The sequence below is a fragment of the Erythrolamprus reginae genome, chromosome 3 (genome assembly GCF_031021105.1).
Source record: "Erythrolamprus reginae isolate rEryReg1 chromosome 3, rEryReg1.hap1, whole genome shotgun sequence".
NCBI lineage: Eukaryota > Metazoa > Chordata > Lepidosauria > Squamata > Dipsadidae > Erythrolamprus > Erythrolamprus reginae.
In genome coordinates, this window is record NC_091952.1 from 16,701,302 (window position 1) to 16,727,147 (window position 25,846).

General features: G+C 42.6%; 2 protein-coding genes across 2 annotated transcripts in view; both read left to right on the top strand.

Annotated features, from left to right (window-relative positions):
* PRELID3B (PRELI domain containing 3B) overlaps positions 1 to 25,846 on the top strand; it is a 137,309-nt gene that overhangs the window by 75,262 nt on the left and 36,201 nt on the right. The gene's annotated exons all lie outside the window — the stretch shown is intronic.
* Positions 7,564 to 24,304, top strand: LOC139163629 (cathepsin Z-like). The gene is made up of 6 exons (XM_070744543.1): positions 7,564 to 7,917; positions 13,499 to 13,662; positions 16,893 to 17,072; positions 19,603 to 19,753; positions 20,947 to 21,109; positions 23,030 to 24,304. Exons 1-6 carry the CDS (start codon positions 7,778 to 7,780, stop codon positions 23,141 to 23,143), a joined length of 912 nt encoding a protein of 303 aa, XP_070600644.1. The 5' UTR covers positions 7,564 to 7,777; the 3' UTR covers positions 23,144 to 24,304.

Consider the following 25,846-nt stretch of genomic DNA (forward strand, 5'->3'; position numbering starts at 1 on the left):
AGCTAATTTAAAACCCAAGTCCTTAAAATTTTGGCATAAATGTTGTAGATTGTTGTGATGTTTGTGGGATGCCAGCTGCTGAGTGCCCAAAATACAGTCACATGATTGCAGGGGCAGCGGCCATCAGAACTGTATCCCTCCGGTGTAAGTTCAGATAATTGCTAAGTGATCAGATGTAAGTTGACGATTACCATATTTTTCAGAATATAAGACGCACCTTTCCCTCGCAAAAGAGGCTGAAAATTTGGGTGCTCCTTATACTCTGTAGCTTTTTCAAAGCTTTTCCCCCCAGCCCTAATGAGTTAGGGTTACAGTTTTGGAGGCTCGGGTTTGTAAGTGGAAAATTGTTCTTAAGAAGAGGCAAAAAAATCTTGTACACCCGGTTCTTATCTAGAAAAGTTCATAAGTAGAGGCGTTCTTAGGTAGAGGTACCACTGTATACACATTAGAAAGACACTATGGTATATATTCTGTACCAGGGGTGTCAAACTCAAGACCTGGGTTGCCCTGGAAACAGTGAAGGACCAGCCCACAGTGCTTATGCCAATAAAAACAGAATTGGTGGAGGGCGCACACATCCCTGTTTTATGCAAAATGTCACAGCATTAAATAAGGCAGTCATTTAGGTAATTGGCAGCATATTGCGCAGAACCATGGGACCCTCAGGCTCTCATCAATTACTGCTCTCATCAACTCTTATGAACCTGAGAGAGATGGGCTTTGTGCCACAAAGACTGGAGAGCTCTTGTAGAGTCACTTCATCAGCACCTACAAGGATCTGCAGAGATATTGCGTTCAACACTTGGCATATTAGGTGTTTCTAAATTAAGGACTATTACTATATTACTGGCTGCTTTAGCAAAGTCACGAGAATACTGCTTATTCAACAGAAACAAGAACTGATTATCTCCAAAAGCCAGCACTGGGGGGTTTTTGTTCCTGTTTTCTGTCAGTTTCTTTAACTGCTGTTCTGTTCGGGTCGTATGTGACCCGAAGCCAAGTTTGAGTCCCTGTAAAAAATTTTCCCTGCATATCTGAAACTTGAAATTTCATGTAGGTTCATCATTTCAGGGGTTCTCTCTATGAGAATTTTTTTGGGGGGGTGGGGGGCTTAGTTTTTGCTGGGCAAAAAAAGTTACAAATCTTATGTTCCTGGGTCACCCTGACCCGGACCGAAAACTCTTCATTTGCAGTGCTTATGTTTGGTCTTTTTGAAAGCTTTTTTCACTTGGAAAGTAGTCTGAACATTTCTGCACACAATGATATGAAAATTGAAATGAAAAAAGTAAATCTTATTGGTTTATTTTGCGGATATAATGCACGCCCCCCCCGTTTTTGTGAAAAAATTTTCAATTTATGGATAGTTTTGCTTGCAAAATGCATTCTATTTTACTAAAGTTGGTGTGGGATTGGTAGCTTGAACATTTCTGAATATAAGAAAAATATAAAGGAACTGAAAAAAATGATTCTTATTGGTTTTTTAACATCAGAAATAAGCCCCCCCCCCCTTGGCTGCTTGCAACCATTTTCACTTTTTATTTTTTTATGCTCCAAATCCGAAATATTCTTTAAAATCTTAGGCATTCATTTAGTCAATTTAACAATGCTGATCATCAAAAAATATTTTTGGGGTGGTGGCTAATTGTTTTCTGGGCAAAAAAAAATCATAACTTTGAATCTGTTTCTGTTCGTATGTGACCGGACCAAAAATATTTTTTTTAGGTACTTGAATTTGATCTTTTTGAAAACTTTTTCAACTGGAAAACTAGTTTGAACATTTATGAACATAATGATATGAAAATTGAACTGGAAAAATTGAGACTTATATTTTTATTTTGATCAAAAAGCCCCTCCCCCCATCCTTTTTTAATTTCGTGTCAATTTCTATTTTTTAAGGCTACAAATCCCTAAGGAATTTTCCCCCAAAAGGTTTGATATACTAAATTGAACATTTCTGAATATAAGAAAAATATAAATGAACTGAAAAAAATGGTTCTTATTGGTTTATTTTTGCCACAAAAGGGCCACCCCCCCTCGGCCTTGCTGTGTGCCATTATTGTCACTGTTTATACATATTTGTCTAGAAATATTTGGAATATCCTTTTGAAAATCAACCACATTGTAGCCAGAGAACTAATTTTATGAAACAAATCCATTTTACTAAAAAAAAGTATGTAAGTTTGAAATTAACAGCATAATGTTTATATAAATTGAAATAATTGAGGCATACTTTATGTGCAAAATAAACCAATATGCATCAATTTTTTCAGTTCAATTTTCATATCATTATGTTCAGAAATGTTCAAGCTACCAATCCCACACCAACTTTAGTAAAATAGAATGTATTTTGCTAGCAAAACTATCCATAAAGTGAAGACTATTTAAAAAAAACGGGGGGGCGTGCATTTCATCAACAAAATAAACCAATATGCATCAATTTTTCCAGTTCAATTTTCATATCATTATGTTCAGAAATGTTCAAGCTACCAATCCCATACCAACTTTAGTAAAATAGAATGCATTTTGCAAGCAAAACTATCCATAAATTGAAAAAAAAATTCACAAAAACAGGGGGGCGTGCATTATATCCGCAAAATAAACCAATAAGATTTACTTTTTTCATTTCAATTTTCATATCATTGTGTGCAGAAATGTTCAGACTACTTTCCAAGTGAAAAAAGCTTTCAAAAAGACCAAACATAAGCACTGCAAATGAAGAGTTTTCGGTCCGGGTCAGGGTGACCCGGGAACATAAGATTTGTTACTTTTCTTAAACAGAACAGCAGGGTTAAAAATGCAAATCTATTCAATGGAAATATTTCACCAATACTGTATTTCGCCACACTTGGAGTACTGAATTTAGTTTTGGTCGCCACAATGCAAAAAGGATGTGGAGACTCTAGAAAAAATGTAGAGACGAACGACAAAGACAATTAGGGGATTAGAGGCTAAAACCTATGAAGAAAAGTTGCAAGAACTGGGCATGGCTCATTTATTGAAAAGAAGGACCAGGGGAGACATGATAGCAATGTTCCAATATCTCAGGGGTTGCCACAAAGAAGAAGGAGTGAACCTATTCTCCAAAGCACCTGAGAGTAGAACAGGAAGCAATGGGTGGAAACTAAACAAGGAGAGAAGTAAGTTAGAGCTAAGAAGAAAATTTCTAACAGTTAGAACAATTAATCAGTGGAACATCTTGCCTCCAGAAGTTGTGAATGCTCCAACACTGGAAGTTTTTAAGAAGATCTTGGATAACCATTTGTCTGAAGTGGTGTAGAGTTTCCTGCCTAAGCAGGAGGTTGGACTAGAAGACCTCCAAGGTCCCTTCCAACTATGTTGTTGTTGTTGTTGTTGTTGTTGTTGTTGTTGTTGTTATTTAAGAAAACTGTTACCCAAGAAGTAAGAAAGGAACAATTTAGTTTTCTTTAGCTCAAAAATGCCACAGTAGGTGATAAATGATGGCACGATCAAAGGATCCTACACCTTACTATCCCTAATAAAGATTTTTAAAAAAACTCTTTCCTGCAACATCTGGATAATTGGTCTTTCAAAGTTTCTGCTGCTTTGAACTTCTGCTGCCTTCTGTGTATTTTTTTTTTGAGCCAGGTGATTCATTTTTTATTCACTTTCAATTCATTTTTATTGTCTATTTCTTGAAACATATTTTCCAAGGTAGTCATAAGAACCCTTCCTTTTGAAAGCTGTTGTAGGCATTGGAAATCCCCATGAAATCACAGCTGGTGTCTGAAGAGAGTAGGATTAAAAACAGGAACTCAACCAAAACCAGTGATTTTTTTACTTCCTCATTTAAAAGTAAAAGCCAAGCTGTAATATTATGAGCATATTCTTATGAAAATAACACAGCTGCTACAAATCATAAATCATATCCCCTGGTCATGAATTACTTCCTAAAACTCATTGTTTCAACCAGATGGAGCTGAGGTAGGTGGATAAAGAAGAAAACAGCTGCCTTGGCACTCATGAATCGTATCTTGAAAACAACCCTAAATCTATCTTTGTCAGGTAACATGTGTGCCCAACTATTGCACCATAAAAATAATGGGCACAATATGTTATGTTGCTCCATGCTGTCAAACTTCAAACTGTCAAAATTCCGGACAACATGGTTCTGGCATTTAAGCAATTTTTAAAAGTCAGTACAGATAGTTCCCAAATTACAATCATTTGTTTAGTAACCAAAGTTACAAAGGACCTGAAAAAAGTGACTTTAAACTTAGGGCCATCATAAAAACCTCATAGTCATATGATCAAAATTTGGTAACTGGCATGTATTTATAATGATTGCTGCATCCTAAAGTTAAGTTGGGATTGCCATTGGTATGGCCAGTTGGGAATGCCATTGCCAATCCCAGCTGGCCTCCAACAGGTAAAGGCAATAGGGAATGTCAGATTCATTTAATGACTGCATGATTCACTTAACAACTGTAGGGTTTTGTTTAACACATGAAAAGAAAAACTAGGGGAGGCCTGATAGCAGTGTTCCAATATCTCAGGGGTTGCCACAAAGAAGAGGGAATGAGGCTATTCTCCAAAGCACCTGAGGGTAGAGCAAGAAGCAATGGGTGGAAGCTGAACAAGGAGAGAAACAACTTAGAACTAAGGAAAAATCTCCTGACAGTTAGAACAATTAATCAGTGGAACAGCCTGCCACCAGAAGTTGTGAATGTTCCAACACTGGAAGTTTTTAAGCAGATGTTGGATAACCATCTGTCTGATGGTTTCCTGCCTAAGCAGAGGGTTGGACTAGAACAGTGTTTCCCAACCTTGGCAACTTGAAGATATTTGGACTTCAACTCCCAGAATTCCCCAGCCAGCAAATGCTGGCTGGGGAATCCTGGGAGTTGAAGTCCAAATATCTTCAAGTTGCCAAGGTTGGGAAACACTGGACTGGGAGACCTCCAAGGTCCCTTCCAACTCTGTTATTCAACTTGTGACCACAACTGAGCCTGGATTTTATGTCGCTAACTGAGAAATCCGTGAAGTGAGCTTTGCCCCATTTTTCAACTTTTCTCGCCACATCTGTTGAGCGAATCACTGCAGTTGTTAAACTAGTAATGCTCAGTAGTGGGTTGCTACCAGTACAGTAGAGGACTGCGCACTGGGGGTGCATGGTGCATTGCACATGCAGCTTCAGTTCTCTTCCACGCATGCACTTCAGTGTATTTTTGCTTCTGCACATTCACGGAAGCAAAAAAACCCCATCGAAATCTGTCTCCTCGTAGGATTTTGCTTCTTTCGCATGCGCAGAAGCAAAACCACCCTGGGGCACATGCAAGCGCAAGCAAGAGAACCAAAGCTGCATGTGCAGCACAACGATAGCAGTAGAATACAATTCTTTTTTGGCCAAGTGTGATTAGACACACAAGGAATTTGTCATTGGTGCATAGGCTCTCAGTGTACATAAAAGAAAAGATACATTTGTCAAGAATCATGAGGTCCAACACTTAACGATTGTCATAGGGGTCAAATAAGCAATCAGGAAACAATATTAATAAAAATCTTAAGGATACAAGCAACAAGTTACAGTCATACAGTCATAAGTGGGAGGAAATGGGTGATAGGAATGATAAAAAACCTAGTAGTAATAGTAGTGCAGACTTAGTAAATAGTTCAACAGTGTTGAGGGAATTATTTGTTTAGTAGAGTCATGGCGTTCGGAAAAAACTGTTCTTGTGTGTAGTTGTCTTGGTGTGCAGTGCTCTGTAGTGATGTTTTGAAAGTAGGAATTGAAACAGTTTATGTCCAGGATGTGATGGATCAGTAAATATTTTCACAGCCCTCTTTTTGACTTGTGCAGTGTACAGGTCCTCAATGGAATGCAGGTTGGCAATTGTTTTTTCTGCAGTGTTTTTTCTGTAATGTTTTTTTTCCCTGTAAGGGCAATCGGTAATGGTTCATTGTTAAGTGAATCTGGCTTCGTTCAAGTCTGAACTTTGCAAAAGATAGTGACACATGACACCCACACACCCCATACTATAATGGTCATAAATAGGAGCCAGTCAAGATTTTGATCACATGACCATGGAGATGTTTATCAAGCCTCCGGATGTAAATCATAGAACTGGAAATCACTGGAAAAGGTGCAAAAAAGGGCAAGAATGATCAAGGAAATGGAGCCCCTCTCTTATCAAACCAGGTTGCAACGCCTTGGACTCTTTAGCCTTGAAAGACGGCATTTAAGGGGTGACTTGATCGAAGTGTATAAAATCATGCATGGGATAGAAAAGGCGGATAGAGAAAAATTCTTTTCTCTATCAAACAATACCAGGACGAGGGGACACTCCCTAAAGCTCAGAGGTAAGAAAGCGAGGACAAATCAAGGGAAATATTTCTTCCCCCAGAGGGTTGTTGGTTTATGGAATTCACTTCCAGAAGAGGTCGTGACAGCTGTCAGCCTGGATAGCTTCAAGGCAGGATTAGACAGATTCATGGATGCCAAGTGTATTGGTGGTTATTGAAACGGATGTCCACGTGCCGCCTCTATGTTGGTTGAGGCAGGCAGGATTCCCTTGAGTACCATTTGTTGGGGGATCTTTCTGCTCAAGATCCTCATGGACAATGGGTGGGCCACTGTGTGACACAGAATGCTGGACTCAATGGGCTTTGGCCCGATTCAGCATGGTTCTTCTTATGTTCTTATGATATAGACTCTAGAAGTTTGGCAATCACATGTTTTACAATCCAAGGAAGAAGGACAAACAAGAGATGCATGAGATTATGCTGGCATAAATGCTGTGGCAGTGATGACAAGAGAGGGGCGGCATACAAATCTAAATAATAAATAAATAAATAAATTACACAATCTGCAAGATAAGACTTAAAATCTGAAGTATAAAGTGTTTGTCCCCTAGCAACAAGACATAAAAGGGAAATTATTCCAGCATAACTTAGTTTACTCCAACATAACTTATTTATTTATTTATTTATTTTATTTATTTATTTTGTCCAATACAAATTGAAAGTTAAAGAGAATAAAAACATGTAGTAACTATCAGGGAAAGGATAGAAGAAAAGATGTAAGAATAGAATACGTCAATGAAGAATAGAGGAAAGGATATATGAATGGAAGAAAAGATATATAAAATATATAGCTCATTAATTTCAGAAGTTTCTCCTGCTAGTAAAATGTTCAACAGTGTTATACTTATGTCCGGTATGTGACTTTTTAGAAAATTTAGGGGTCATTGTGTGACACAAAATGCTGGACCCATTCAGCATGGCTCTTCTTCTGTTCTTATGACTGTGGAGATGGTGCCACGGGTCGTAACTGTGAGAAACGGTTCCAAATCACTTTCCCCCCCCCCCAGTGAAACCGTTGTAACCTCGGACGGCCACCAAACGAAGCCGTTGTAAGTCGAGGACTGCCCGTACGGCCTACCCGAGAAGCTGCCGGCGTTTCCTCCAAGGCTCCCGCCCGCCTTCTTGGCATCCCTCCGCGACTGCCCAACGGCCTCTGAGTCACGAGGAGCCGCCTGATTTGTTTCCCTCTTTCGCAACCGGCTTCCCGCTCTCGCAATCCCGGGCGAACCCGTCAGCCTACCTGAGGCGAGCCGAGGCGGGGCGGCCACTCTCTTCGTCCCCCTCCTCCCCATGACGTCGCTGCCTCGGCAAGGCCTTTGGCCACCTCGCTTCCCTCAGGCGCCTTCAGTCCTTCAGCTTTCCCGACACAGGAGACCCGACTGTGCCGGCCGGCTCCACGCGCGAGCCCATTTTTCCCCGCCGAGCGTCTCCCAAGCCGAGCCGGTGCTCTCGCGTCATGCCTGGGCGCGACCTCTCCACGCTCGCCCTCTGGCTCCTGCCGGCGCTGCTGGCGGCCTCGGTGGACGCCGCCGGCCTCCACTTCCACGCAGGGCAGAGCTGCTACAAGCCCCTGCCGCGCAACCTCCCCGGCGTCCGGTAAAAAGCGGCGGCGCGCAAAAAAAAAAATCAAAGCAGCTCCAGTCCGGGAGGCTTCGGCGGGATTCGAGGCGGGCGGAGATGCGGGGGTGGGGGGGAAGGAAAGCTGGGCTGCTGAGCCGGTCCGAAGGGAGGCCGGAGCTGGGAAGTAGCCTTTCCTCAGCCAGAGCAAATGGAAGACTGGACGGCCATTTGTCCGAAATGTTGTAGGGACTTCTGCTTCAGCGGGGTGGAGTGGGATCTGGACTAGATGACCTACAAGGTCCCTTCCAACTCAAATAAGTAAGCGAGTAGATAGATGAGAAAGAGAGAGAGATGATGGATAGATAGATAGAGACAGACAGAGACGATAGAGAGATGATGGATGGATGATGCAGAGATACATAAATAGATACATAGATGCATAGACGATAGAGAGATGATAGACGATGGATGGATGATAGATAGATAGATAGATAGATAGATAGATAGATAGATAGATAGAAGATAAAGAGTGGATGGATGGATGGATGGATGATACATGGATACATAGATGATTGATTGATTGATTGATGATAGATTGATGATAGATAGACGATAGATAATAGATTAATGATAGAGAGACGATGGAGGGATGAAAGAAAGAAAGAAAGAAAGATAGATAGATAGATAGATAGATAGATAGATAGATAGATAGATAGATTAGATAGATAGATAGATAGATAGATAGATAGATAGATAGATAGATAGATAGATAGATAGATAGATAGATAGATAGATAGATAGATAGATAGATAGATAGATAGATGCGTTAGAACTACAAAATTCAGCATTCCCAGCCGGCGTGGCGTTGGGACGGTGATCTGGCACAGCTGGAGATGTTAGCCAGGGGGGAGGCAGGATGTAACAAGATTGGCAAAAGGGACCCTGGGAGGTCTTCTAGTCGAACCCCAGGCTCAGGCAGGCAACCCTTGACCGTTTCAGACAATGGACCGTCTTTGACCTCTTCTTTAAAAGCTTCCCGTGTTAGCGTGTGTGTTGAGCACGTAGACCGACTCCGTCCGATCGTTTTCTCCCCAGTCTTCCAGCAGAGGTTTCCCCCAGCTTTTGGAGGGCGGGGGGCGATCCTGCAACGACGGGCGGAGGGAGACTGCAGAGCCGGAGATCTCCCTCCAGGCGCCCGGGAGCCTCCCTCGCTTTTCGGACTCTGGATGTTTCCCGGGGCGCGGATGAGCGGGGTGGGACGTCGGCTGTAGCCGCTGCTTGGGCGCCTCGGATGAGCCGCCGCCGGTATAACGCGGTTAATTATTAGAGTGGAAGGGACCTTGGAGGTCATCTAGTCCAGCCGTCCGCAACCTTGTGGACCTCAGGGACCACCGAGGTCATATTTTTAAATCACGCGGACCACCAAATTCATAATTTTAAGCCCCGCAGACCCACTGATATGATTTTTTTTAAAAGGATAACTACATTTGTAAAATAGTGACTAGAGAGCTTCCATTTTATTAATATGAAATGCACCTATATAACGTAACAAAATTATAAATGCTTATTTAATTATAACAAAATCGTAAATGCTTATTTAATCATAACAAAATCTTTAAAGGTTGTCTAATTGAAACAAAATTATTAAAGGTAGTATGATTATTACAAAATAATTGAAGCTTATTTGGCAGTGGCTTGCTGATGTTGTTGGGAAAGTCAGTCCCATGTTCCACAGCTGTAGCTGAAGTCCTTCCTTTCCCTTCCCTTCTTTCAATTCCTTCCCTTATTCCCCTCCTTCCTTCCCTTCTTCCCTTCCCTTTCCTTCTTTCCTTTCCTTCCCTTTCCTTCCCTTCATTCCTTTTCTTTCTTTCCCTCCTTTCCTTTTCTTTCCTTTTCTTCCTCTCCTCTCCTTCGACTGGATTAGTTGCTCTCAGCCATATCTAGCCCAGGGACCAAGATTTCTCCATGGACCACCACAATATTTTTGCAGACCACAGTTTGGTCACCTGTGATCTAGTCCAAAATTATACAGTCCAAAATTTGTAGAGGTTGAATCTCGAATTATTTCTGTGACATCTCAGAACTGGGGAAATATTCTGTCTGAAAATGTGGACTCCCGATGCTGATCAGTGTAGATCAGTTTCTTAACCTGCACATGATCCATCCAGCTCTGACTCATGTCTAACATTTCCCCTTTCACCCCAACTCCCAGAATTTCAAAGCCAATATGGGGAAAATTCACCAGGCATCTGAGGAATCCTGGGAGTTGTTGTCCACATATTTTAAAGTTGTCCAGGTTGAAAAAAAAGGTGGAGATGGGTCAGAGATGGATGATTGCAAAACAGAATCTTATAAGCTGAAATATAAAATAGTAATTAAATACTACAATTGTGAGGTTTAATAAAGGGTGTCTCTCCACTTCCAGTTTATAGTTCTCTCAACTAATCCTTGCTGTTAGAACATAAACAAAACAAAAAACTGTCCAGCCTGAAATTTGTTCTCTTGCCCCTTGCTCTAGGTCAGTGTCACTTGACTTCCCTCCAACTAATAGGGAACAACTATATTTATTTATTTCATTTATTTGTTTTGTCAAGTACCTATTGGTGGTATACTGAGATATAATAATATTTATATACATGATACTAGTAAAAGAGAAACATTAGGACAGGGGATGGAAGGCACACTGGTGCACTTATGCACGTCCCTTACTGACCTTAGGAATCGGGAGAGGTCAACAGTGGATAGTTTAAGGGTAAAGTTTTGGGGGTTAGGTGATGATACTAACTACAGCAGTAGTTCTCAACCTTTCTAAGGCAGCGACCCCTTAATACAGTTCCTCATGTTGTGGTGACCCCCAACCATAAGTCTAGCGCCAATTCTCCCAACAGAGCTTTGAGCTGATTGGAAGGAAGGTCAGAGAGATGCCCCCACTGTAAACGCCTGATTGGTCGGATTGTAAAAATATGTTCCAAGATGCCAGAATAGAAGCTTTAGTTCCTAATACCAGGAGAAATTTGTCTTTTCCCAGGGTCTCAGGCGACCCCCGTGAAATGGTCATTCGACCCCAAAAGGGGTCCCGACCCCCAGGTTGAGAACCACTGAACTACAGAGTCTGGTAGTGAGTTCCATGCATCGACTACTTGGTTACTAAAGTTGTATTTCCTGCAATTGAGTTTAGAGTGGTTTACTTTAAGTTTGTATCTGTTGTGTGCTCGTGTGTTGTTGTGGTTGAAGCTGAAGTAGACGTTGAAAGGAAAGATGTTGTAGCAGATGATTTTATGGGCTATGCTTAGGTCGTGTTTAAGCTTTCTAAACCTAGGATTGTACGTCTAGTTGCTTAGGGTGTTCTGTTGCGAGTGGAGGAGTGGAGGGCTCTTCTAGTAAAATATCTCTGGACATTTTCTAGAGTGTTTATGTCTGAAATGCGGTATGGTGTGTGTTCCAGACAGATGAGCTGTATTCAAGGATTGGTCTGGTGAAAGTTTTGTAGAATAGAATAGAATTTATTTATTTTATTTATTTATTAGATTTGTATGCCGCCCCTCTCCAAAGACTCGGGGCGGCTAAGAACAATAAAGAAAACAATGTAACAAATCTAATATTAAAAAATAATCTAAAAAACCCCAATTTAAGAGACCAATCATACAAACGAGCATACCATATATAAATTCTATAAGCCTAGGGGGAAGGGAAACATTTCAATTCCCCCATGCCTGACGACAGAGGTGGATTTTAAGGAGCTTCTGAAAGGCAAGGAGGGTGGGGGCAACTCTGATATCTGGGAGCTGGTTCCAGAGGGTCGGGGCCGCCACAGAGAAGGCTCTTCTCCTGGATCCCACTAAATGACATTGTTTAGTCGACGGGACCCGGAGAAGGCCAACTCTGTGGGACCTGACCGGTCGCTGGGATTCGTGCGGCAGAAGGCGGTCCCGGAGATAACCAAAGAATAGAATAGAATTCTTTATTCTTTGGTTCATATGCTCTCAGTATACATAAAAAGATCAAGAATCATAAGGTGCAACAATTAATGATTGTCATGGGGTAAAAATAGAAAGGTTGAAGGTTAAACATGGAAGGAAATGCTACTTCGAGAGCTGTGCAGCCAAGCATGATTCTCACTCGTGGTCTGGAAACTGCTGAAGTCAACCTAATGGAGATACCCCAGAAAAAATAAGTTAGCAAGGTCCATCTGTCTCTTGGGTAAGGACAGGAGGACAGTCAACCTAAGCAGGATATAGAAAAACTCAGCCAGGCCCAAAAAACTTTGCCACGCCCAAGCCATCGTTTTGAGTTAGAGATAGTACTGTGGGAATTGGGGAGGGGTGGTTGCATGAGAGGGAAAAATACTAAACACAACAAATTATTTGCAGAAGATTCAAGGTCATTCTTTGTTCAGTACCAGCCGGAAGTACAGGGCAGGATCGTGGATGTTGAGGGAAACGGAGTGGTCCATGTGATGGATGTGGGGTTGAGAGATGATTCTTAACCTGGGTGGAGAACTGTAGGGCAAGTTGGGAGAATATCATGTGAAATTTCCTGACAGTTAGAGTAATTAATCAGTGGAACAGCTTGCCTCCAGAAGTTGGGAATGTTCCAACACTGGAAGTTTTTAAGAAGATGTTGGCTAACTATTTGTCTGAAGTGGTGTAGGGTTGGACTAGAAGACCTCCAAGATCCCTTTCAACTCATTATATTATTATTATTATTATTATTGTTGTTGTTGTTGTTGTTGTTATTATTACTGTTATCATCATCATCATTATCATCATTTTATCTATCTTTCTCAGTTTCTCAGCCTGCATGGCTGCTGGGTATTATGGGTGATATAATTCAAAACACAAAGTGAGCCAATTGGGAAGGTGACCCCCCCCCCTTTATATCCAAATGTTGATATGTTAAAGTGTTTGCTGTCCCATGATGTTCCCCTCCCCCTGGAGTTTTGCAAAACAGGCATGAGAACAAAGTTCATCTGTGAACTTTAGAAAGTAGTTGAGGTCATCATAATTCTTAGGAACAAAGGCATCTCGTGATAAAGTCATGCCTAAGTTCTTTCACAAACAGTCGGTGAATCAATGAAATGGGAATTATATACGATCTCCAGACTAGGATAGACTTGGTTATAAATCAGAGCAAACACTGAGACATATGAAGAACGGTTGCAGGAACTGGGCATGGCTAGTTTAATGAAAAGAAGGACCAGGGGAGACATGATAGCAGTGTTCCAATATCTCAGGGGATGCCACAAAGAAGAGGGAGTCAACCTATTCTCCAAAGCCCCTGAGTGAGGGTAGAACAAAAAGCAATGGGTGGAAACTAAACAAGGAGAGAAGTGACTTAGAACTAAGGACAAATTTCCTGACAGTCAGAATGGTTGATCAGTGGAACAACTTGCCTCCAGAAGTTGTGAATGCCCCAACACTGGAAGTTTTTAAGCAAATGTTGGATAACCATCTGTCTGTAATGATGTATGGTTTCCTGCCTAAGCAGAGGGTTGGATTAGAAGACTTCCAAGGTCCCTTCCAACTCTGTTGTTATTATTATTGTTGTTGTTATAAATAACCCACTTACCTTTGCTCACAGGAAGTTGACTTTTCTTATTATCCCCCCCCCCCCGAAGAACTTATCCGCGTCCGCATGAATATTTGGATATCTCTAAGCTGCCTAAGAGTTTGGACTGGAGAAACAGAGATGGAGTCAATTATGTGAGCACCACTCGAAACCAGCACATTCCCCAATACTGTGGATCCTGCTGGGCTCACGGCAGCACCAGTGCCTTTGCAGGTAGGGAATACTTACGGTGTTGCCTTCCCCTGGACAAATCTTAAGGGATTTTAAAAAACAATCTTAGTCACTACACCTCACACCACAATCATAACTTTCAGATCAAATTAAGTGTTTCCATTTGAAAGTGTGGTATGCCTTTCGGAGGTTGAGCAATTTGGACCGGGGGTCACTGCTCACAGTCACTCATGCCCTCATCATCTCGAGGTTCGACTACTGTAACGCTCTTTACATGGGGCTATTTTTGAAGAGTGTTTGGAAAGTTCAGATCGTGCAAAATGCAGTTGCAAGAGCAATCATGGGCTTCCCCAGGTATGCCCATGTTACACCAACACTCCGCAATCTGCATTGGTTGCCGATCAGTTTCTGGTCACAATTCAAAGTGTTGGTCATGACCTATAAAGCCCTTCATGGCATCGGGCCAGACTATCTCCGAAACCGCCTTCTGCTGCACGAATCCCAGTGACCGGTTAGGTCCCACAGAGTTGGCCTTCTCCGGGTCCCATCGACTAAACAATGTCGTTTGGCGGGACCCAGGGGAAGAGCCTTCTCTGTGGCGGCTCTGAGCCTCTGGAACCTGCTCCCCCCGGAGATTAGAACTGCCCCCACCCTCCTTGCCTTTCGTAAACTCCTTAAAACCCACCTCTGCCGCCAGGCATGGGGGAACTGAGACATTTCCCTTGGACCTATACCTATGGTATGTTTGTGTGTATGTTTCTTTTTAAATAAGGGTTTTTTAGTGACTTTTAATTATTAGATTTGTTATATATTGTGCTATCACTGTTGTGAGCCGCCCCGAGCCTACGGAGAGGGGCGGCATACAAATCTAATAAATAATAATAATAATAATAATAATAATAATAATAATAATAATAATAATTATTATTATTATTATTATTATTATTATTATTATTATTATTATTATTATTATTATGTCAGTACCACACAGCAAACGAGATCACTATGCTGGATTTCGTATTTCATCACCACTCGGGCGCTTCCCAAGCACCTAGGACTGCGTGATGTAGTGGCAAATTATGTTTGCCGATCCCAGTAAAGCGGCCTTTTGCAATTGACAGATGGAGATTTTGTCAATTCCGATGGTTTTCAAATGTCCACTGAGATCCTTTAGTACTGCACCCAGCGTGCCAAGTACCACTGGGACCACTTTCACTGGCTTATGCCAGAGTCCTTGCAGCTCGATTTTTAGATCTTCGTATTTCACTAATTTCTCTAGCTGCTTCTCCTCAATTCTGTTGTCTCCTGGGATTGCGATGTCGATGATCCATACTTTCTTTTTCTCCACAATCAGGATGTCTGGTGTGTTATGCTTCAGAATTCGGTCAGTCTGAAGTCTGAAGTCCCACAGTAGTTTTGCTTGCTCATTTTGGACCACTTTTTCGGGCTTTTGATCCCACCAGTTCTTTGCCACTGGTAAATGGTAGTTCTGGCACACGTTCCAGTGGATCATCTGTGCCACAGCATCATGTCTATGCTTGTAGTCAGTCTGTGCGATCTGAGTATGTGATCAATTGTTGTTGTTGTTGTTGTTGTTGTTGTTGTTGTTATTATTATTATTATTATTATTATTATTATTATTATTATTGAAAGGAGACTTATCTCATTGGTGTTATCTTTGAATTAGTTGTGCAGTTTTCTGCCTCTTGATTGAAGGTAAGGTCTCCTTCAAGCTGAGTTTCAACTCCTGGTAGTTTCACATCCACATTGCTTTCTTAGATAGAGCCATGATGGTAGCAGTGATGGGCTCCTACAGATATGGGCAGGTATGCAGAACCAGTAGAAAAAAATTGATTTTTTTCTTTTTTCCCCCTTCTGGGTTCTGGGTATGTTTTTCCTATCTCAGTAAATGAGTTTGAATGTGTATAATTTTAGAAGAGCTGTGCGTGTACATGTGTGTATACATACACATAGAGTTTATAAAGTAGATAATGTATATTTTTATGTGTCTGTGTGTAATATGTATGTACACATACGCCATATATACATAGTATATAGTACATTTTGGATGTTCAGTAATAGTAAATAGGTAGGGAAATTGTGTGTGTTTGAGGCGAGGAGAGGCCAGGCACCCTAACCCTAACCCAAACCCTTGACATGAGTGACGTCAAGTTGGCCACCTCTTAGCCAGTCAAATGACCTTTAAGCCACCTCCCCGGTCACATGATCATGAAGCCACTCCCACCTGGGCACATGATGGCGAGCCACACCCACAAGATAAGCCACACCCACAGTGTGGTAGTAAAAGTTTTTGCAGTCCTGGGTAGCACAGTGGTTAGAATACAGTACTGTAGGCTAATTCTGTTGATTGATAGCAGTTTGATCCTGACCGGTTCAAGGTTGACTCAGCCTTCATTCCTTTCGAGATCAGCAAAATGAGGACCCAGATTGTTGGGGGCTACATGCTCGCTCTGTAAACTGCTTAGAGAAGGCTGTAAAACACTGTGAAGTGGTACATAACTCCCAGTGCTATTGCTATTGCTTCCTTGTTAGTGGCATGGAATTCCTTTGTCACTGCCATCCACTGGAGATTTTTTCCCCCAACCCTGCTTTAGCCTAAAGTCTTCTTTTGGATCTTAACTAAGTTGAACCTAACCAGGTTCCACACTGCTGTTTCTCAGCCCAAGTTTTGCCATATTAAAAGACAATGGACAGTGGGAAATGGTTGGGGTAAAACACTGAATTGGCCAGAATGGTATTGAAGAGAAAAATGAAAGAACATTTGAGATTTAAAAGGGAAGGAACTAACGTGGTCAAAAAGCCAGTTTCTAAGATCCATTTTTGGATTATTTTTGGAATGTAAGATTGAAACTGCTGTGGCTCCTTTAAAAGTTATGCAGAGATGCCAATGAATGAAAAAGAAAAGAAACCTGGAGATCTGTGAGGGCATGTGAGTGACTTATGGACCTTATCTCAAGAAAGAATGGGGGCTAGTTATCTCTTGACTAATTTAAGCAGGGCCTCTGCCAACATGAACCGAAAAAGTCTGCTTCTGTATGTACAAAGCATCTTTAACTATATAAAAAAGTGTTTGAATTGAATCTTTTGCTCATGGGGGCTTCTTTGTTCCGATCCGGTAGGCCTAAAGCAGGAACACATACAAGCTCAAAGGACCTCAAAGAAAAATATTTGACCTTAGCACATTGTGGGAACTCAGTCTGTGGCTTGGAAGCATTGCAGTTTTTATCGCAAAGTTCATTTCTCTCTCTTAGATCGCATAAATATCAAGAAGAAGGGTGCTTGGCCTTCGGCGTATCTCTCCGTTCAAAATGTGATTGACTGTGGCGATGCTGGATCTTGTGAAGGTGGGGACGACTATGGCGTGTGGCAATATGCTCACGAACAAGGCATCCCAGATGAAACATGCAACAATTATCAAGCTAAAGACCAAGGTGTGTATGATCAAAACACCAAAGTGTGTTTCAGGTGGGCTCCAAAAAAAGAAAAAGGAGAAGGGAATTTCAACCATCCACTATTCATATTGGCCTTGCAATGGCTGCAAAATGTAGCCTACATAGCTCATTTACAGACATGATTGTAACTTCTAAGGAATGGTAATAATCATCACCCCAATTTTTGCCAATTTCGCAAAAGTTTTTTGTAAATTTCACACTGTGTTATCCAACACCCTGGAATGCAACTCCTATCTTCCCTAACCACCCAACATATTAAGGCAGCGTTGTTAAAAGGCATTGAAAAAAATAATAATTGTATACTATTGATGTTTGCAAATGAAATTGAGTAGCTTTGGTAATACAGTGGTACCTCTACTTACGAACTTAATTGGTTCCGTGACCAGGTTCTTAAGTAGAAAAGTTTGTAAGAAGAAGCAATTTTTCCCATAGGAATCAATGTAAAAGCAAATAATGTGTGCGATTGGGGAAACCACAGGGAGGGTGGAGGCCCTGTTTCCTCCCAGGAGATTCCTAGAGAGGCCTCATGGAGGTTTCTCCCCACCTTTTTTGCTCCTGTTTCCTCCCAGGAGATTCCTAGAGAGGCCTCATGGAGGTTTCTCCCCGCCTTTTTTGGCCCTGTTTCCTCCCAGGAGATTCCTAGAGAGGCCCCACGGAGGCTTCTCCCCACCTTTTCTGGCCCTGTTTCCTCCCAGGAGATTCCTAGAGAGGCCCCACAGAAACTTCTCCCCGCCTTTTCCAGCCCTGTTTCCTCCCAGGAGATTCCTAGAGAGGCCCCACGGAGGCTTCTCCCCACCTTTTCTGGCCCTGTTTCCTCCCAGGAGATTCCTAGAGAGGCCCCACAGAAACTTCTCCCCGCCTTTTCCAGCCCTGTTTCCTCCCAGGAGATTCCTAGAGAGGCCCCACGGAGGCTTCTCCCTGCCTTTTCCGGTTAGTTTCGGAGGCTTGTGTTTGTAAGTGGAAAATGGTTCTTGAGAAGAGGCAAAAAAAATCTTGAACACCCGGTTCTTATATAGAAAAGTTTGTAAGTAGAGGCGTTCTTAGGTGGAGGTACCACTGTATATCCCTAAAGGTGGAGCCCCCCAGGCTGTTAGCTCCCAAATAACCATGTTATTTAAATAAACCCTTTTCAAATTGCTTGGAACTAGTTTGCATCCATCAAAGGTAGCCAGGCTGATTACAAAAATAACCTTCAAGAACATAAAATGTTGAATGTACATCGAGCAGCTTCATAATTCCATAGTGGTGCAGTAGCTAAGAGTGCAGTATTGCAGGCTATTTTTGCTGAATCCCAGCTGCCTGCAATTTAGGAATTCAAATCTCACCAGGCTCAAGGTTGACTCACCCTTCCATCCTTCCCAGGTCAGTAAAATGAGAATCCAAATGTTGGGGGAAATATGCTGAGTCTGTAAATCGCTAAGGGAGGGCTGAAAAAGCACTGTGAAGTAAATATGCTGTAAGTAAGTGCTATTGCGGTGTCCCAGAATCATTTGACACGTGATCCTTTGACAAGCAAAGTCAGTGAGGAAGCCATATTCACTTAACAAACAAGCTGCTACAGATTTAACAGCTGTAGGGATTCACTTAATAACTGTAGCAAGAAAGGTCATAAAATCGGACAAAATTAACCTAACAGCTCTCTTACTTAGTGTTCTGTCTGGGTCACTCCGGAAGCTATGACCAACCCAAAAAGATAAGCCAGACACACCGGTTGAATCCAAACACAGTTTTATAATGGTAAAGAGAAAAGAAGCCAACAGAAAATGTCCTTACAGATCAGGAAAACAGATACAGAACTGTTCTGGCTGGGTTTTCCCAAACCTCAACACCAGACTGAACCACAACACAGATCCAAATAGATACACGAAGGCAATTGTTCATACAGAAACACAGGATTCTTAATGCCAAACGAGGCTGTTGCTAACAGACACAAACCTCCCACGGGTCTTCAAGACTGCTGGGCCACGAGCCAGGAACAAAAACGCTGAGAGAAAAGGCAGATAACACCAACTTCACTTTGATAACACTCCACGCTGCCGGAATGGTTCTCATGCCTTATAAACCCTTCCCTGCTAATGAGGACCACACCCAACCCCCTGGTGTTCCTCATTCAACGCTGATAATATCTACGCAGCTGATTCCTCCTTTGAGCTATGCGTCTCTGCCGCATACTAATGATAGCTTGTGCGTCATCATCCAGAGACTCCAGGGAATCACAGCTACTTGCTTGAGATAGCCCTTCCCCAGGGCTCCCAGGCCTTGCATCACCTTCACTTTCGTGACTGCTGTCTGCACTCTCTGACTGCAAAGAACTCTCCTCTTCGCTCTCAGCCTCCCCCGGGCATGGAGCCAGCAGAGATGCAGCTGGTCTTTGATCTGACTCAGACTGAACCACAACACTTAGCAGCTGAAATTTTGGCCTCTATTGTCATAATTCAAGGACCTGTAATAGGCTATCTGAGAAAATTAACTGCTGTTTTCCATTTATCTTGTGCAATTATTTTTCAAGGTTGCAAGAAATTTAACCAATGTGGAACGTGTACTACCTTTGGGGAATGCCATATAATAAAAAATTATACCCTCTGGAAAGTGGGAGATTATGGATCTGTGAGCGGTCGAGAGAAAATGATGGCGGAAATCTTTGCAAATGGACCCATCAGGTACGGGAGGGAACACACGTTTTAATGGCTCAGAACGATTCATGGGGCAAGTTGAAGCGATGTGATTGCAGTTGTGGATGGCAACTTTGAGATGAGTGGACTTCAACTCCCAGAATTCCTCTGCCCCCAGATGGGGAAAAAAATCCACCTCCATTATTTTATTTATTTAACTCTCTAAAGGTGGAGTCTGTTAGTGCTGTCTGGAATTGACCATAATACCTCTGGAGCTGTTTTCTGCCACACGAATCCCAGCGGCTGATAAGGTCCCACAGAGTGGGCCTTCTCCGTGTCCCGTTGACTAAACAATGTTGTCTGGCGAGCCCCAGGGGAAGAGCCTTCTCTGTGGTGGCCCCGGCCCTCTGGAATCAACTCCCCCCAGAGATCAGAACTGCCCCCACCCTCCATGTCTTTCATAAATTGCTTAAGACCCACCTGTATCGCCAGGCATGGGGGAATTGAGATATCTCCCCCAGGCTTATATAGTTTTATGTATGGTATGCTTGTGTTGTATGGTGTTAAATGATGGGTTTTTACATTTAAAAAAAAATATTAGATTTAATGTCGTCTGGTGGGACCCAGGGGAAGAGCCTTCTCTGTGGCGGCCCCGTCCCTCTGGAATCAACTCCCCCCGGAGATTAGGCCTGCCTCCACCCTCCTAGTCTTTCGCAAACTCATCAAAACCCACCCCTGTCGTCAGGCATGGGGAAATTGGTTCCCCTGGGCTGTTTCCGTTTTATGTATGGTCTGTATGAGATGTATGATTGTTTTTATATTAATGGGTTTTAAATTGTTTTAATGTATTGGATTTGTACTGTTTTCTTGTTGTGAGCCGCTCCAAGTCTCCAGAGAGGGGCGGCATACAAATCTAATAAATTTAAAAAATAATAATAAAATATAGGCACATGCACGCATGCTAGCACAACCCACATACACCCCTTTTGACACACAAACCAAAAAAGGTTCACCGTTACTGATCTACATGAAAGAGGGTGTAGTCTCCTGATATACCTCAATAGAAATGTACAAGTTCAAATTCTATCCTAGGTGTATTCAAACCCAGGATTGGTTCACAGTTAGTGTCACTGCCGGTCACCTCGCTCATTTGGATACTAGTTGGGAACGCTTCACTTCTGTGATAATTACACACATTTTGTTTATTTTGCCGGACTTCTAATTTCATGTGATTTCAACAGTTGTGGGATCATGGCAACCCCAGGCCTGGATAACTATACTGGAGGAATTTATACTGAATATCATTCTTCGTCTTTCATCAACCACATCATCTCTGTTGCTGGTTGGGGTGTGGAAGATGGAACTGAATACTGGATTGTCCGCAATTCGTGGGGAGAACCCTGGGTAAGCAGAAGCAAGATATTTCTTTTAAAGGGAAAAAAAACAACAACCTTTGAGGATTATTAGAGTTGTATGTTTCACTCCAGGACAGAGGTTGATTTTTAATCTTCATAAATAGTGTTGGGCGAACACTACTTACAAAGTTCGGGTTCGTGCTGAACTTTGCAGTGTTCGGGATGCTGAACCTGAATTTTTAAAAAAGTTCGGGTAAAGTTCGGGTTTGGGTTTGGCATTTGCTCGAACACCGCAAAACGCCGCTGCCCGGGAGGAGAGTGGGGAATCCCATCGTGGGATTTCCCACCTCCTTTTGCTTGCAGCACCGCAAGCAAAAGGAGGTGGGGAAGGGATTCCGGGGGCGGGGCTTTGACGTCACGGAGACTCCTTCCCGTTTCGGCCAGCCAGGAAGTAGTCTCTGTGACGTCAAAGCCCCACATCCTTGTTTATTTTTACAGAAAAGGATGCCGCAGCGGCTTGCTGCTGCTCGGGTTCGGGGAACTCACCCAAAATTCACGGCAAAGTTTGGGTGAGTTCGCCAAACCCGAACTTCGTTGGGTTTGCCCAACACTATTCATAAACAATGGCAAACCCTTGGTTGCCACCTTTGGAGACCTGCAAACGTTTTCTGCAAACAGTAATTCTGGATGTGACAAAAGAAGGAAAATGCTTAAATACATTCTGTTCTGTCTTGCATGGCATCTGGCTGGTAATTAGCCCCAAATTAAAACTCAAACACAAAGGTTTCAAAACGAACAAGACTCTATTTACCAAGACGTTTGTTGAACTGCACAAACGCGAACCAAAACAATGTCTTTCAACTGCCAAAATCCAGGCGTGAGGTCAAATTGATAACATAAAGTCCCACGCAGTTGATCACCTCCTCAGCTGTGTGTTTGGGCCAATTCCTGCTACTGAGCATGCACAGAAGCCAAATTGCACGAGGGGACATGCGCGAAACATCACGATGCGAACCCGTGGCAAAGGTAAGTGAAATCCATCCTTGGTCCTCATCCCAGTTCATCTGGGTATTCCAGCTCACCATCAAAAGTGGTTGCTTCAGGTAGGGATAAACTGGAAAGATCCTGGCCCATTGCTGTTGTGGTTAGCTCTGGCCCTGCTCCTGCCCCAAGGACTGTGGATGTGGGGGAGACATCCACATGCTGCAGGCCTGTTTTGCCCCCGGTGGAATCTGCTGATGAAGGCTCCTCTGACCAAGAAGACATGAGTGACAGGGAGGAGAGTGTGGCAGACAGCTCAGAAGGAGATCAATTATCTAGCTCCTCCTTGGATTCAGAACAAGAGTTAATGATACAGCCACGCATGCGGAGAGTGATGCATAGGCAACAACAACTGAGAGATTATTATCAAAGAAAATGAGGCCACCTGTGGTTGGGTGGGGCTGTGGTAATTAGTGAGGCTGCTATAAATAGCAGCCTGTGGGTTTGGTCATTGTGGAGGATTATCTGATCGTTGTGTTTCGTGACTGCTTTACTGACTTTGACTTTTTGGGTGCTGATTTTTCCCCGCTTTGAAACTAAACCAGAGCAAAGTGTGTTTCAGTTTGTGAAAGAAGGACTGTGAATTGCCTCATAGCTGCAAGCTAAGTATCACAGAACTGATAAGGGACTTGTACAAATTACCAATTTGTTTGGAGACGAGTGCTCTTTGCTATACCAAAAGAGGGCTTAGTTTAAGTGAATTTTCATTATAAAGAACATTGTTTTGAATTTTCAAACGTGTGTGTGTCTGAAATTTGTACCTGTGAATTTTTGGGAGGCTTCTACCAGAGAGCCCGACAGAACAATTGCATTGTTGGAACCTTTTTCGCAAATCCAGTTTTAAATGGCATTTTTGAGCAAAGCTGTAAGAGGAGAACGAGGGTTGGGCCACAATTCTTTTGTGATGTGCCTGTGTTGATCATTCCAGGGTGAAAAAGGATGGCTGCGCATTGTGACGAGTACATATAAAGGTGGGAAAGGAGCAGACTACAACCTGGCTGTTGAAGAACACTGCACCTACGGAGACCCCATTGTACCTTGATGTTCTTTTGTGAGAACTTTTTTAGCTAGGGTTTTAAAAAAAAACTTTTATTTTTTTGAAAGGGAAAATTGCTTTCTGCGGGATGGGCTGGCAACATACCGACTGATATACTTAAACCGAGTTTTTCATTAAAGATTTTGCATAAAATATCAAAATGAATTTACTGATTCCGCAGAGAAAACCTTGCACTGTTTTTTTTCCCAAAGGGAAGTGAGCTATGGTTTAACCTTGATCCTTTTTTTAGTCAGGGTTCAGACCAGGATATGGGAGTGATAGACTGCATCTACCATGTGTGCTCTTAGATGACCTCTGTTGGGAATAGAAACATAGAAGATTGACGGCAGAAAAAGACCTTATGGTCCATCTAGTCTGCCCTTATACCTATTTCCTGTATATAATCTTAGGATGGATATATGTTTATTCCCTGGCATGTTTAAATTACTGTGGATTTACCAACCACGTCTGCTGGAAGTTTCTTCCAAGCATCTACTACTCTTTCAGTCAAATAATATTTTCTCAGGTTGCTTCTGATCTTTCCCCCAACTAACCTCAGATTGTGCCCCCTTGTTCTTGTGTTCACTTTCCTATTAAAAACACTTCCCCTCCTGAACCTTATTTAACCCTTTAACATAGTTAAATGTTTTGATCATGTCCCCCCCTTTCCCTTCTGTCCTCCTGAATGGGATGGGATGAGGATGGAGTGGTTCTATTCTGTAGGCATAGAATCAAAATTGTATCTCAGCATCCTTCAATACCATCGATTATGGCATCCTTCTGGGCTGGTGAGTGGCACTGTTTTGCCATGGTTTTCCTTCCTCTGGGATCAGTTGCAGTTGATTTTGAAGGAGGGGGAAGATGTAGCCCATGGTCCCTACTTTGTGGAGGCCCTTTGTTCTCAATCCTCTTTCCTCATAGATGAGGCTGCAAGATTATTATTATTATTTATTAGATTTGTATGCCACCCCTCTCCAAAGACTCAGAGCGGTAATCCAACAGTTTGGGGTAATGTATGATTGCTTTTTACATTAAGGGTTTTAAATTGTTTTTAGATATTGGATTTGTACCTTGTTTTGTGTTGTGAGCCGCCCCGAGTCTTCAGAGAGGGGCGGCATACAAATCTAACAAATAAATAAATAAATAATAAAATAAATAATAAATAAATATAAAGTATCAAAATACAACCTTTCCAGTGAAGGGTTGCCGGCTCCTACTGCTACCGGAGCACTCCGTACACCGCTGTTTCCAGTGGATACACAGTTGCACCCGAGCAAGATTTTGCTTCTGCGCATGTGCAGGGAACAAAATCTCACAAGGGGACACACACACTTGTGAGATCGCCAAAATCTTGTGCGCCCATGTGTCCTATTGCAAGTTTTTGCTTCCTGCGCATGTGCAGAAGCAAATTCTCGCTCGGGTGCACTCGCCCGCCTACCAGTCACCCGGAACTGCATGTGCAGCTCCATTTTCGCTACCAGAACGCCGTCCCCCCTGTCCAAATAGGAACCTAATACTGAAGCTTTCCATCTCCATTCTGGGCTGCCTGAACGATGCCATGGGGTCCTTGTCTCGATGCTTGGAGGCTGTAAGAAGTCTTTATGGGACATAATGGGTCAAATAAGACAAGAGTGGCTTCGGGCCTTCTGGTGACAAGGTTTTTCTACCACTAGTCTTGAATGTGGTGGACACTTGGACTCATGGCTTCTGCTAGAAAAACAGCCATGGCCAGGGGGGCCTTTGCACATCTTAGGACAGCTGGCTGGGGAATTCTGGGAGTTGAAGTCCATGAGTCTCAAAAGTTGCCAAGTTTGACGATTTCTGTCTTAGGGTGTTCTGCTTCTTGTGCCCATGTCTGGATTTGCTCACAGTCACTCATGACCTCATGACTTCTCTTCTGGACTTCCGCAATGAGCTCTACACGGGACTGCCCTTGAAGAGCATTCTGAAGCTCCAATTGGTAGAGAATGCAGCTTCATGGGGAGTAAAGGGTTTCAGATATTCAACACATACATCACCGCTGCTTTGTGAGTAGCATTGGCTACTGGTGTGTTTCCAAGTGCAATTCAAGGACCTGGTTATCACCTTTGCAGCCCTACCTGATTTGAGGCTGGGTTACCTTTGGGACCATCATCTTCAAATAATTTCTATCCATCTAACATTAAACATGTTGCAGGTCCCATTAACCTAAGAATGTCACCTGTCAGAAACCATGAGAAATGCCTTCTAGGCCCTCTGGAAGATTCTCCCTTCAGGTATCAAGATGGACCCCCAACCTGTTGGCCTTTGAAAACGGTTGGCCTTCACACGACTCTGAAATTGTTTGTCTGGGCATGGACCCCACTTCTTGGCTGTGTTAACATCCATAGTAGCAGTTTTACTTTGTGCAATGTATATTTTGTACTTTTAAATTATTGTAATGTTTTATGATGCACGCTATCCAGAATCACCCGTTGAGCTTGGCAGCCACAGATATAAAATCAAATAAATAAATGATACAAATAAAACAAAAAAAGATGTTTAATTCTTTTGAAATGCGTATTGTTTGGGGGCAGGTTCCTTAAATTATTTTATTATTTATTATCTGAAACTAATACGGATATCAAATTTCCTACTTTGTGTGGTGAATGGATAGACTAGTCCCTAGACCAGTGTTTCCCAACCTTGGGCACTTGAAGATATCTGGACTTCAACTCCCAGAATTCCCCA